At 33.3% G+C, this 14,621-nt stretch overlaps 1 protein-coding gene across 2 annotated transcripts in view; it reads right to left on the bottom strand.

Moving 5' to 3' along the window:
• MINDY2 (MINDY lysine 48 deubiquitinase 2) overlaps positions 1 to 14,621 on the bottom strand; it is a 121,416-nt gene that overhangs the window by 28,554 nt on the left and 78,241 nt on the right. For both annotated transcript variants that reach the window (XM_031955280.1, XM_031955279.1), the window contains exon 6: positions 2,807 to 2,949. In XM_031955280.1, coding sequence (XP_031811140.1) covers positions 2,807 to 2,949 — 143 coding nt within the window. The remainder of the gene's footprint in view (positions 1 to 2,806; positions 2,950 to 14,621) is intronic.

The raw sequence follows: 14,621 nt of genomic DNA, 5'->3' as shown, positions 1-14,621 counted from the left end.
TATGATTCCATGAAGGTTCAGGAAAGTGGTGGGGGAGGCACAGGAAGCATTATAGCTGACAATGATATAGCTGATGAGCAAGCCTATCACTCCACAGATTCCTAAAAGGTCAATGAAGGCAGATACAAAATGAGGTATTAATAAAGATTTGGGAAAACTGAGAGAATCAAGCTCACCGGTACATGATTAGGTTTCAAATACATCTGTGTGAAGATATAATTCACATCATTTGTGTAGCCTCCAAATACAACAAAACTAACTCACGTTCTTTATCTAAGTTCAGTGCCTTGTCTACATCTTAGCACAAAACTTTTAGCCTAACTGTTGGACCTCTGACCTGTTCTTTTCTTGGACCTTGTTGTGAATTTCAGATTTTGATCTTGCTTCCTTCTCTGCTACTACCTCCAACTGGCCCTGAATCAGCTAACCAATCTTTCTTTCTTTCTTTCTTTTTTTTTAATAGCTTTTTATTTACAGGTTATATGTATGGGTAATTTTACAGCACTGACAATTGCCAAACCTTTTGTTCCAATTTTTCCCCTCTTTCCCCCCACCTCCTCCCTTAGATGGCAGGATGACCAGTAGATATTAAATATATTAAAGTATAAATTAGATACACAATAAGTATACATGACCAAACCGTTATTTTGCTGTACAAAAAGAATTGGACTCTGAAATATTGTACAATTAGCTTGTGAAGGAAATCAAAAATGCAGGCAGGCAAAAATATAGCGATTGGGAATTCAATGTAATGGCTCTTTGTCATCTCCCAGAGTTCTTTAGCTGGGTGTTGCTTAACCAGTCTTTCTACATGATTCTTTTTGTGTGTGTGTGGAGGCAAATGGGGTTAAGTGACTTGCCAAGGTCTCACAGCCAGGAAGTGTTAAGTGTCTGAGGCCACATTTGAACTCAGGTCATCCTGACTTCAGGGCTACTGCACCACCAAGCTGCCCCTCTACCTGATTTTTGATACTGGTATGTTGCTCTGTGTTCTCAGCTTCTATATTAAAATTCCTTGGTTAGGCTTTTCTTTGGAGAAGGGGCAAGTCTAATCTACAAGTATGCTATACAATAGATCAAAGAAAAACTCAAGACAGTAGACTAGGTGATTAGTGCTAAAAAAAAAAAGGGGGGGGAGGGGAAGACTAAACAACTAGGAAATAGGACAAGGTAGAGGTTTAGAGTATCAGTATCAGTTTTATGAAACAAGTCAAGAATCTATGAAAAGGTTAAGGACCTAGGAAGAAGAAAGTCAAAGTAGAAAAAGCAAACTAAGGCAATTTAATTTCAGTGACTAAAGTAGGAAAGACTCTAGATTCAAAAATTTCAGATAAAACAATGCACTAACACCAGTATGAGAAAATTTGAATGAATTTAATTTGAAAGGAGAGGCAGTCTTTTCTCTGGATTTTATAACACTCTTGCTCTTTAAACCACATTATACATATCTGAAGAGACAGCTAAGCACTGTAGTGGATAGAGACATGGAGAAGATCTCAGTTCAAATCCTGCCTCAGATACTTAACTGCAGAACCTTGAACAAATAACTCAGCCCCTCTCAGTTTAAGTTTCCTAATCTATAAAAGAGGAAAACAGAATCTACCTTGTATAGTATTTGGGAAGATCCATTTTAATAACACAGGTAAAGCATTATATGATCCCTGCTTCTGAGATATTTATGATCTGTTTGGAAAGATAAAGTATGTAGTACACATACTAAGATAATTATGTCATGTAATAAATAATAAGTGATAAATGAATACAGTGTATTGTAACTGCCTAAAGAATTCACAGAAAGGAAGAAATCACTTCTAGCTGGGGTTGTTAGGAAATGCTCCAAAAAGAAATTGGAATTTAAACCATGTTTTGAAAAATGAGCATGAGTTAAAGAAGCAGAAAAAAATGTGGGAAAGGCACTCCAGAGAGGGAGATGAGCCTAGGAAGTAGGGAACAGTGTGTTAAAAGTACAGAACAATAAAGTACAAGATGTTGGATAAAAAGTAGAGAAGTTTGGACAGAACAGATAGTTTGTGCAAGATAAGAATAGGAAATGTAACTATAAAAATTGGTTGGAGTTAGAGTGTTAAGAACCATCAATGATAGGCCAAGGGATTTGAATTTTATTGTGTAGGCATTAGTAAAGTTTTTAAGTGAGGAAAAAGCAAACACAAGATAAAAGCAAAATTTTGTTTAAGTTAACTGAGTTGTGCTACAAAGCACAGATTGGAAAGGAAGCAAAATAAAAGTAAGGAGGTTGATTATATTTTAATAATCAAGATATTAAATTATAAACATTCAAACTAGAATGGTGGTACAATAGAAAGGAATAAATATATCAAAGAGACATTATAAAGGAAGAATCAACACAACTTGGTAAAACTATAAATGACTATAATGATGATTTCAAGTGATGTTATCATTTACATACACTACCATAAACAAAAGAAAACTCAACTGCTTTTCTCTTAATACTATTTTAGTATTCATATAGAAACAATCATAACTAGCTTTCTCTTTAATTGCCTACCTTTTTAAAAAAAGGTGAAATATTGCTTATTAAAGTGATAAATCCATTTAAATGTTACAATTTTTATTTTGACTTAAAAAACCCCACTTATTTTAATAACCATTTAAGCTAGTTGCCCATACTATCTTAGAGAAATGTTTAGGAATTACCAACATAGTTAAAGATGATTAAGGGATTTCTGCTAACAGCTAAAATTGCTAAATGTATCATAAGGCATCTTTTAAATCAAGCAATTTTAATTGAGGAAAACACAACAAAATAGCTATTTCTATATCATACCTTGTATTTGGTCATGGTGCTAAAATGATTGTTCCGAAAGAATACACAAAGTTCTCCTTCCTGAACTGCTGACGTAAGTTCACATAATCCATGATATGTCAGTTGAGTGGCTGTGTTATTTAGAAACTGTTCAGCTACAAACCCTATGGAACCAATGCATAAGATTAGATAGAAGAATAATCTCAAGACTCAAGAATAATCAATAATTATCTTTTATTTTATTTACATTGTTCCAGGAATGGATCATATGAAGTAATGGTTCTTCTTAAGACTGATCTATAGATACAACGTTGGAAGGAGCTTTGCCTTCTCATGCTGTGGGGATTCCCTATCTCTACAAACACATTTTCATTCAAAAGAATATACATATATACATGTATACATATATATATATGAAAATATATACAAATATATGTATGTATACATACATTCACATATTTGTGTACAAATTGCTCAAACCTAGAAATGAACTACTATCCAAAACAGATATAAATACTATACTCAGAATCTCTTTTTATAAATCACTAGTAAGCTTACCATGGCTTTGATATTTAACAAACTTTTGCAGGTTTTAAAATGTTCTATATGTCCCAAAAGATTATCATCAGGAAAACTGATTAAGTAAAATAGAAGCATGAAAATTCAAGCAAAAGGCTTGAGAATAATTGCAATGCATGCCATTTTTATTCTGATCCCTTGGAGGACATATTAGTCATTGAATAGGCTTGTCTTCTTGGGAATTAAGACAAATTAAATGGTTTTTGTTTTTAAAAAATCCATTAAAAAGTAGCAAATACTCTTGTAAGATTTTAACTAGCAATTTTTCAAAAATAAAGATAATGAGTTTTTTGTTTTAATTTAACAGAAGGGATGCTATAGAACAGTGATTCTTCTGCAGTCTGTGAACATGTTTTTAAAAAACAGTTTGATCTGTATTTCAATATAATTGGTTTCCTTTGTAATCCTGTGTATTTAATTTTATGCATTTAAAGACATTATTCTGAAAAGGGATCCAAAGTCTTCACTAAACTAGTGGGCACCTTGACACAAAAAAGGTTAAGAATTCCTGATATAGAAAAGAAGAAAGAGGTAGCCCCTAAAAGTTTTTTTTTAACATGATAGGAACTGAGGATATACTGGACAGATGGCACATCTGTGACTAGGGATGAGTAGGTAACATTACAACAGAAAGAATAGAAAAGGTATGTCCTTAGGATGCCAAATACCTGAATATCTGAGGGAAGGGAAGAATTATATAAAAAGAGCAAAAAGAGGAAGGAAAAGAAGTTAGGTGGCATGTGTTTTTCTCAATTTCTTTTTTAATTAAATTTTATTTTTCCACCTTATTAAGTACTTTTTCCCCAGACATCACCCTTTCTTCACATTAAAAACAAATACAAAATAAATCCCATGTAACAAATAAACAGTCTCAATTTCTTTTCCTAAGTGAAAAGGCAGGTGGACGTCAATGAAGTTTTGTACTTCTCCAAGGTCTGGGATGAGTACTGGTGCACTGATTATGGGAATGAATGAGGCTAGAGGGAATAAAGAGGTGAGTAGAATGGGACAATTTAAGTAGGAAAGAATGAAAAGGAATTGAGAATTTACAATCCAGAATTATAATTATATGTAAATTCATGTGTACACAAAATATATATAAAATCCTCTATTCCATTAAAGGTCAATTATTTTCTCTGCAAAACTAAGGAAAATAGAAAAAGACTGACTTGCCATTTCAAAAGCTCAGTTGAAATTATGTAATTTAAATTAATGGTGGATGGAATCGACAGTTTTGTGATTTTCTTAGCCTCTGTTTCTCTAGCAGACTGCCTCCACCATCCCTACTCTTTCTAATATATTCAATCACTCCCTAAGTATTAGCTTCTTTGCTTTTTACAAACACATCAGTGTCTTCACCATCTTTAAAGAACCCTGACTTTATCTGATAGCTACTGTCCAATATTTCTCCTAGTCTCTGCTAAACTCCTGTTTAGGGAATGCTGTCTACAGTAGATGGTTTCAAGTTACTTTCTTTTCACTTGCTTCTTAACTCTCAGCAATCTGGTTTCTAATGTTACCATTCAACTAATATTATTCTTTCCAAAGTTACCAATGATCTCTTAACTGAGAAAGACCTTTAGATTTGGCAGTCTTCTTCATTTTTGATACTGTCAGTCACCTTGTTCTCCTGAACACTCTCCTGTCCAGGTTTTCATGACACTGCTTTTTCTTGGTTCTTGACAGCTCCTTTTTAGTTTCCTTTACTGGAATTTCTTCCTAATCATCTCCACTAACCCTAGGAAATTCCATAAGTTCTGTCCTGGGCCCTTTCCTCCTCCCTTTTTACCAGGTATCTACAGATCTTCAAGAGAAAGATTTTTAGGGGTCTATGAAGTTGGAAAAGTTAACTTCATTTACACTAACCTCCAAGTGAAATTTCACATTTCCTTCAACCAGGAATTAAAATTTTAAAACAAACAAAATATTGTTCTGAGAAGGGGTTAATGGGAGAAAAAGTTTTAAGAACCCTGGCATTCTGTACAAACGTGCTTGGTGATCTCATCAGCTTCCATGGCTTCATTTACACTTTTATACAGATGATTCTCAGAACTATATAGTTTATATATATATATATATATATATATATATATATATATATGAACTATATATATTCAGTCTCAGTCTGGCTCCTGAATTAGAATTCTGCCTTTTGACATCTTGAATGGTATGTTCCACAAGCATCTTAAATTCAACATATTTGAAACACAGCTCATTATCTTTCTCCCATACCCCTTTTACTTTTTAAAACTTTCCTATTATTGCCCCCCATTACTTCACTATGAGTTTTCTTGTTTTCTTCTTTACCTCTGAGCTTATCTATCATGTACTATTAACTGTTTTTTAAAATAGCTTTTTATTTACAAGTTATATGCATGGGTAATTTTACAGCATTGACAATTGCCAAACCTTTTGTTCCAATTTTTCCCCTCCTTCCCCTTCCCCCCTCCCCCAGATGGCAGGTTGACCAATACATGTTAAATATGTTAAAGTATAAATGAAATACTATAAGTATATATGTCCAAACAGTTATTTTGCTGTATAAAAAGACTCGGACTTTGAAATAGTCATACTATTAAGTACTACACAAACTTCAGTCCATTCTTCCTCTTATAGAAACCTGGTTTCCCTCTGATGGCTTTCTTTTCTAACATTGCGTATACTATCTTTCACAAACTGACACACTGGTTTTGGAGAATTCAAAATATCTGTTGCTCCTGATTTTTATTTTCAGTCTTCCCCTTTTTGTCTTCTTTGCTTAAAAAACCTCAATCAGAATTTCTCACCCAATCCAAACAATGGTACCTGTCATATATCAATCTATAGTACTATTCTCCTCACTTCTCCAATGCCTAATGTTATCTTATGGGATTTGGATATTATAATAAACAATAATGATAACTACCATTTAAAGAGTGCCTATTACATGCCAGGTACTATGTTAAATATTTAACATTTTAAATTACCTCATATTCTCACAATAATCCTGGAAGGTAGATGTTATTATTATCCTATTTTCATGAATGAGGAAATGGAAACAAACGAAAGATAAATTATTTGTCCAGGGTCACACAGCTACTGAGTGTTTGAGGCCACATTTGAGTTCAGGCCTTCTTGACTTCAGGTCCAGTGCTTTATCCACTTAGTCCACAAGCTCCTTCAAAATTCCTAATTTTCCAATTCCTCAACCTCCTTAAATCCTATGATCTATTAGGACCTATTCTTTTATTCCACCTTAGCCACATACAGAGATGATTACATTAGACTTATAAATATTCTGCTGCCCTAATTGGAAACTGACATCCCTTATCTAACCACAACTTCCTTATTATTCTACCTTTTCCTATATTTTATTCCCCTTAAGCCAGTTTTCCACTCTCATTCATATTTCTAATCATTCCATTTGTTGTTATCTTTTTCTTTAATTCTGCTCTGACTTCACTTTCCTCAATCCAATAATTGGCTATTTCAATGCTACATTATCTTTTGCTCTAGAATCCTTTGTCCAAGAAATGAGTCTCCTAAAAACTTCAATAAACTAAAGAGAATTCAATGATCCCAGGAAATAGCAAAAAATATTAGAACAATAATCAAAAGACAAAAAAATAGAAGAAAATGTAACATCTGAAGTTCAAAAAAATCAAAACAAACCCTGACCTGGAATACAGATCAAGGAGAGATAACTTATTAATCAGTGGATTCCCTGAAAAAAAAATTTTTTTTTAAAGCCTGTAAACTAGATTTCAAGAAACTATAAAATAAAATCTGTTCTCTTGGACCTATTAGAACCAGATAAAAAGAATGTAAAGATAAAATGTAAAAGTAAAAAGAATTCAATGATCACCTCTCTGGGAGAAGTCCCCAAAATGTCATCCCCCAAATCAGAGCTCCCATATCAAAGAAAAAGTTTTTCAAGCATCTAGAAAGAAATAGTCCAAGTACCAAGGAAACAGGATTGTTCCCAAAAGGAAATAGACATGGGCTATGCTAGTAAATGTTTAACAACTAGCTCTCCAGGAAAATTTTAATACATATCAAGCTTTTAAATTTAGTCTTCATTATTGACACAGTCTTCATCACTTTCTTAATTTAAACAATCAACAAAGAAATAAAATGAATTCTCATTTGTAGAACTGCCAATTTCTGATATTTAAATGATTCTATTGAGAATTTAATAACCAGCTCTTATGAGCTGGTTTCACCTGGTTTCAGTGCACCTTCAGATACAGATTTATAACCAAGAATAATTTAAATTTTGAAGCTAATTATATTTCTACCGAATGTGTATGTGTGTGTGTGTGTGTGAGGAAAGGACTTTTAATAAAAGAGAACTTTTCAAAGATTTCTAAATTTTTTTTTAAAAAAATGCTCTATAAGAATTTAAAAATACAAACACAAGAGTCCAGAGGAACCTAAAAAACTAAAGTTATTTGAGCAATTAGCAGTAGTTATTTGATGATTTAACACTAATATTCTAGGAAACAATTATCCCTTGAGAACCTTAATGTTTTCAAAAAGTATTGAGGAAGCTAACAAAAATATGGATGGAGGTGAGGAAGAGGTAAGATTGATTCTAATCTTTTTAACAAAAAAGGACAATAAAAGAAGGAGGTATTCACTAAGGTAGAAAGAATGAAAAAGGCAGTGAAACTTACTATTTCTACAATGGGAGTAAGAAGAAGAGTATATAAAGATTGAGGAAGGGGGTGGGGAGAAACCTCCTCTTATCTGAAATGGATAAAGAACTGGAAAAATGTATAAACACTATAATGTAGAAATATGACAAATTCAAAAAGATAACAATAAGGGGAGGATGAAAAGGATAAGAAGGAGAATAATTGCAGAAAAAGAATAATTACAAGTGTAACAAAAATCCTTATCCTGAACACGAGATCATAAAGGGAGAGGGAAGAAAAAGAACCCAAATCAAAAGGGGTGACTTAGATTGCCTCCTAGGCAATTGCAGAATGGTTGAATAAACTGTGAGATGTAATGGAATTTTCTCTCATATGAAATGACAAAAGATAATTTCAGAGAATCCTGGATAGTATGAACTGATAGAGAAAAGGAACAATAAAAAATAGTTGGACTTTAAAATAAAGAATGTGATAGTATGACAAACTGACAGTCCAAGAAAGCAGACAGGTTCTTAGAGAAAATAACTAAATACCAACTCTATCTAGTTTTCAGGGGCAAAAGTTAGGAAATGTTAATTGAGAAGTAGCAAGTATAATTCACCCAGATAACCTCTCTAGAACATTACAAATTCAGGTATTATGCCAATAAATCTGAGGTAGTTTTTCCTGCCAAAAAAAAAACAAAACAAAAAAAAACAACATATTTGTGTTTTCTTTTGAAAAGAAGCAGTTTTAAAATTATTTTGGGAACTGACAATTTCCAATATCTCAATCTTAAAGGTGTAGGGCAGCTAGGTGGCATGGATGCTGTACCTGGTAACAAGAAGACTGAAGTTCAACTCCCACCTCAGATACTTATTAGTTATGTGATTTGGAGCAAATCTCAGCTCTGAGTTTCTCATGTGTAAGAAAGGGATAATAGCACCTACTTCACAGGATGTTGTTAAGACCAAATGACATAACATATAGCGCTTTTAAAACCTAAAAGCAACAGTTTTCAAAATATGGTCTGGGGAGATAAGGGTCCTCAAGGTCATAACTACTTTGGGAAAGAATATTTACTTGCCATCTAGGAAAATGTATGAGGGGAAGGGAGGGGAAAAAATAGAACATAAGGTTTTGCAAGGGTAAATGTTGAAAATTATCTATGCATATATTTTGAAAATAAAAAGTTAATTTAAAAAACCCTAAAAACAACAATAACAACAAAAAAAAACCAAGGAAAATATATTGTTATTTAAATTTCAAATATGGCAAATATCAATAAATTTAGCTGTCAGTTGTTTCTTTAGAGTCTACATTTAGAATAAACTAAGTAGAAGTAGTAGGTGATAGCCAAGCAAAGCTTTAGTCTTTGGGTTATATAGTCATTTCTATGTCTGCTTCTCTTCTTGCCTCAGTTATTACTTCCAAAAAATAATGTTCCTAAAAAAAAAAAATCTCTGATAACGATCTCATTTTCAAGAGAGGAAATGAGTCATTTTTCCATAGCTACATGAAAAAATGCTCCAAATCAATAATAAAGAGAAACATAAATTAACTCTACAATTAACTAATGCAAAGTAACTACGGGTTCTACCTCATATTCACCAGATTAGCAAAGTAGACCAGCTGTGGAGAATCAGTACTGTTGGTGGAAATGTGACCTAGTCCAGCCATTCTGGGAATCAATTTTGAACTGTATTCCTAAAGTTGCTAAACCATACATACTCTCTGACCCAGTGATACTTCCACGATTAAAAAATGAAGAAAAGGATACATATGGACACAAATATTTATAACAGCTTTTTTTTTTTTTTTTTTTTTTTTTTTTTTTGTGGCAAGAAAGAACTGGAAATAGAGTGACCACCAGTTGAAAAAAAAAAAATGATGGCATAAGAATTTACTATTGTCCTTTAAGAAATAATGAAGGGAATGGCCAGAGAAATCTGGGAAGGCAAGTGAACTGAGGCAGAGTGAGGTTTAGTAGAAATAGAACAATTTATATATAATAATAACATTGTAAAGACAAACTGTAAAAGACGTAAGAATTCTGAAAATTCAATGATCCATTATAGCTGCAGAGAATCAATCATGAAATATAATGTCCATCTCTTGTCAGAGAGGGTACAGATTGAAACATACATATTTTTAAAAGATATGGCCAATTTGCAAATCAGATTTGCTTGAAGATGCATATTTAATATGTTTCTTTTTCTTTTTCCCTCTCAAGAAGGGGGAGAATAGGAGGGTCGGAAACTAGATTTTTCTTAATTATAAAAAAGCTTCTTGGGGACAGTTAGATGGTGTAGTGAATAGAGTGCTAGCCCTGAAGTCAGGAGGACCTGAGTTCAAATCCACCCTCAGGCACTTAACATGTCCTTGTTGTGTGACTTTGGACAAGTCATTTATCCCCAATTGCTTCAACAAACAAACAAACAAACAAAAAGTTCTCCTTGGAGAAACATACTTTAATATTGATTCATTAAATTTTCACCAAAAACTGGCTGACAAATATCACCTTTAAATTACTTCTTTTGACATTTTTTTTTCAACCTTGCTGTATCTAAAATTATTTTTGTTGATTTGTTTCTATAGTTTTGAGAAGTCATTGTGAAGGAATAATATGGTATTTGAACTTTCTCCTTACACTCATATCTCAAAAAGATATTTTTGGTAATCTTTTGTACTAACATCCTATGGCATAAGAAATACTATATTAGAAAAATAGGATGGTCTAATCTATAGATTTGCTGTTTAACTAAGAAAAAAATCCATTTTTCTTCAGCCCTTATTGATGAAGAATTTTTCTAAAATATATATTTTCCTGATTCAATGAGTGGCATATACTGAACATGAAATGCCTCGAGATCATCAATCAGGAAATCAGTGATTAGTGTAAGTTATTGGGTTTCTTATGGAATGCAAAGATCAGGGAAAATCTTTTCTGATAAATATTAATTTTTTTTTTGCTTTTCTGAATGTTTATATCAAGCTTTAGAGTATTATTTAGTTTCACAAAAATGAAATTCATCTTCAAAAATTCCATCTAACTGATGATTTTAGCTAGCCCAGGTTTTATACTTCATTTCCTTGGGAGTGTGGGGATTTTCTCATCAACAAAATTAATCTTTCTGACTCCTATAGACTGTCCCCTACCTCTCCCCCACTTCTGGATACTGGAATTTGTTCTTATATGAACATCTATCCTATTCTTTTTCAATCTATTTTCTTGTTGAATTTCATGTATTTCTACACTAAGCAGCACATACATGCTCTCTCTCTTGTTCCCCACTTTACCCTTCTTTTGTCTGGTTCATATCAAAGCAAGGTTCATAGGATGCTTGTTTTTCTCACTCCTAATATGCCTGATTATTTTTCATCTCATGAACCCTTCTTTTATGAGAAAGTACTATTCTTTCTTTTTTTCTACTCTCTTCCCAATGTATCCTACTTTTCTTCCCATTTCCTTCTCCTAAGACCATCAAAACAGAATAAAAGCTTCTTTTGGCTTTCTCCTTATCTTTTTTTTTTTTAATCTTTTTAAACATAATTTTCTCTGTGATCCTTGAAAAGCTTTGTTTCTAATTCCTCTATTATTAATGTAAACAATTCATGATATAATCACTTCCAACTGATCATGTGTGTCACTTTTTACATTTCTCTTGATTCTTTTGTTTGTTTTCAAAATTTCCATTGAGTTCTGGATTGAGAATGCTATTTCATCCCTCAAGAAGTCTGTATCATTAAAGATCCATTTTTCCCCTCCCTGTGGAAAGAATTATATCAAAAAGGTTACTTATGATTTTAAGCCTTTATGTTTTATATCTTAGTGTATTTACATTTTAGTGTACCCATGTTCTCCTTCAGAGTAGCAGTTATCTTATGAGATCCTGTAACTCCATACTATTTGAATTATTATTATTTTTTTTACAATTATGGTATTTATTTTTTGACCTGAAAATCCTTGATTATGGTTATGATGATCCCAAGTTTTCATTTTGGGTTTTTTTCCTTTGTCCTCCGAGTTTTTTTGGAAGGGTCAAGATTTTTTGTAGTTCAATGATTCTTAGATTGTCTCATTGAAATCACAGCTTTCTGTTTGGACTATTTCCATTTTCAGAATGTTTAATTTTGGAGTAAGGTTCTTACTACTTTATTCTAAGTTATTACTTTTATTTGTTTTGTTTTTCTTCCTTAGCTGTCATTTCTTTTAAAATTACAAAATAAAAAAAATTATATTGTATCAGTGTCACTGACATTCTAGGTACTATGGACACTGTGGAACCTGGCAGACCGTGGCAGGAGGGTAAAGGAGAAATGCTGATGGCTCCTTTGGGACATTCCCCAATTATGACACTGGGGGACAGCTCGATGGTCAGCAGCTCTCTTCTGCCTTGGAAGCAGAAGATGCCCTGGCTTTATCTAGTGGAGGAAGGACTCCAACTCCTATAATCATTGGTGAGAAAGGACACCCAGAATATGTTGCAATTATACTAGGTCCAACTTTTTTCGTCAAGGAACTTTTGGGAGTCTTTTCCTTCCATCTGCTTAAGAAGAAGGGCTATCGATATATAATAGAAGCTAAACAAGATATTGAGGCAAAGACTGACTTGAATGACAGGATATACAAAAATAGTGATACTGCATGTCCAATTACATCATAAAAAATGAAACAAATGCTGACATTTTAAAGTCTATGATGGCAGATGAATAGCATCTGTGATCCTGAAAGCCCTTTGACTTTTAGTACTTCAGGCAGCCCTCCAACAAGTCCTAGACCCTTGTCACCAGGAGGTATTCCAGGAAAGTATAGGTGTGGTTACAATCTACACATAGTGTTTGAAGGGCAGTAGAAAGAGATGAACATCGACATTGTAGACATAGATGATAATGCTTCACGAAACCAAGAAACAAATATAGAGAACAAAGCCGGCATTGAGAGAAGTGACTGTTCTTTCTTTTGTCAGGTTTAGAGTTACAAAAGTGGACCAGAAGGCCAGTGCCAAGGAACAGAAAAGTCTGATGTATGTGAGTGGTATGTCAGTGGCAAGGCACTCCTGTGAAAAGGGAATAAAGTGGCACAGATAGGAGGCAGAGGTTTATTTGAAAATCTAAAGAGAATGAAAACTTAGGCAATATACAAAGCCAATTGCCAAGGAAATATCTTTTGTACAAATTCTACTGTATTTGACTCCTTAATGGAATACCTGTATTATGGTAGATGGGTTCCACGCATCAGCTCTATAACTGGTTTTATCTTTTATGCCTTATGAAAGTGTGTTAAATTTTTGAGAAAGGCAAGATTTAATATTTTAATTTTACAGTATTTTGGTTTTAATTTTTGCCCTTATGTACATAAGGTAGAATTTTCTCATTTCACAATGTATAGTGAGAATATTACTGAATAACTTGAGATTGTGGTTTTCTCCTGTGTGCCTGTTTAACACCATCCCGTTTCTTTCTTTTTCCTTTTTTTGTTTCTGGGGAGAAGAGACAGCAAGCACAATCAATTTCACTGTCACAGAAGTAACAGGCAGTGATGGCAGCATGCCTCTGTCCCACCTTCATCATATTCATTTTATACCTAAATTACTGAGGGTTTCCTTTTAGGAATGACTTAAAATTGTGGCAAAAATCCCATCTTAATGATTAAAAGATGATTTGAACGTCTTCCAGGCCTTCTCCATGGTGTATTTGACAACCTTTATATATTGATGAGCATTCATATGACACTATTTTATCAAGCCTTCCAGTGTGTACGTGGCAGGCAAGAGCACAGTCTGGGAGAAATGGTCATGAAATGAATTAGATAAAACCTGTCATTACTTTGGGTTTTGTTTTTTAGGCAGTTTCCAGATTTCTGTCATTCTCTTTAAACTAATTTAAAAAGATAAAACAAACCTACCAACAGCTTCTCAAAAGGACATTCTTGTGTCAAAAGACTTTTAAGTATTATTGTAATTATGATCTTTTTCTTTTCTAAAACTGGCAATAAAGTTAAAATTTTGGCATACTTTCAGATGACTGGTAGATTTAATTTTGCCTTATTTTCTCCCCTCCCCAGTTGTATTTCAAAGCAGTATGGTGCAAAAGCTAGAGAGCTAGCCTTGGTCTCAGGAAGATGTGGGTTCAAGTTTCACTTTTTTACAAATAAAGGGGGTGTGATGTGAAGTTGCTTAATTTCTCCAGAGGTTGTAGCAACTTTCTTGAGACAATAAATTTTAGAAAAGCTACAGATCTGTATTGGTAGAGTTAATTTCACTGAAGTTCTCTATTTCTTTTTTTTCCCCTAAGGCAATTGGGGTTAAGTGACTTACTCAGGGGTCACACAGCTAGAAAGCATTAAGTGTCTAAGGCAAGATTTGAACTCAGGTCTTCCTGACTTCAGTGGATAGGTCTGGTGCTCTATCCACTACATTATCTAGCTGCCCATGCAGTTCTCTATTTCAATGAAATTTTAGGTCCAGTTCAAAATCTGTACGTTTTCTAACATCTTGAAGATGTTATCTTTCATACCCACCTGCATGTGGCTATATGTTGGATATATAATCAAAGAGGATATAACAATGAATATAAATTTCTCTGAGGTCCAGAAAATTATGATCAATGGTGTATATGTGTGTGTAAATGGTTTTTAA

The sequence above is a fragment of the Sarcophilus harrisii genome, chromosome 2, assembly GCF_902635505.1.
Source record: "Sarcophilus harrisii chromosome 2, mSarHar1.11, whole genome shotgun sequence".
Classification (NCBI taxonomy): Eukaryota; Metazoa; Chordata; class Mammalia; order Dasyuromorphia; family Dasyuridae; genus Sarcophilus; species Sarcophilus harrisii.
The sequence above is the reverse complement of the archived record's forward strand: the minus strand, read 5'-3'. Positions and strand labels throughout refer to the sequence as shown.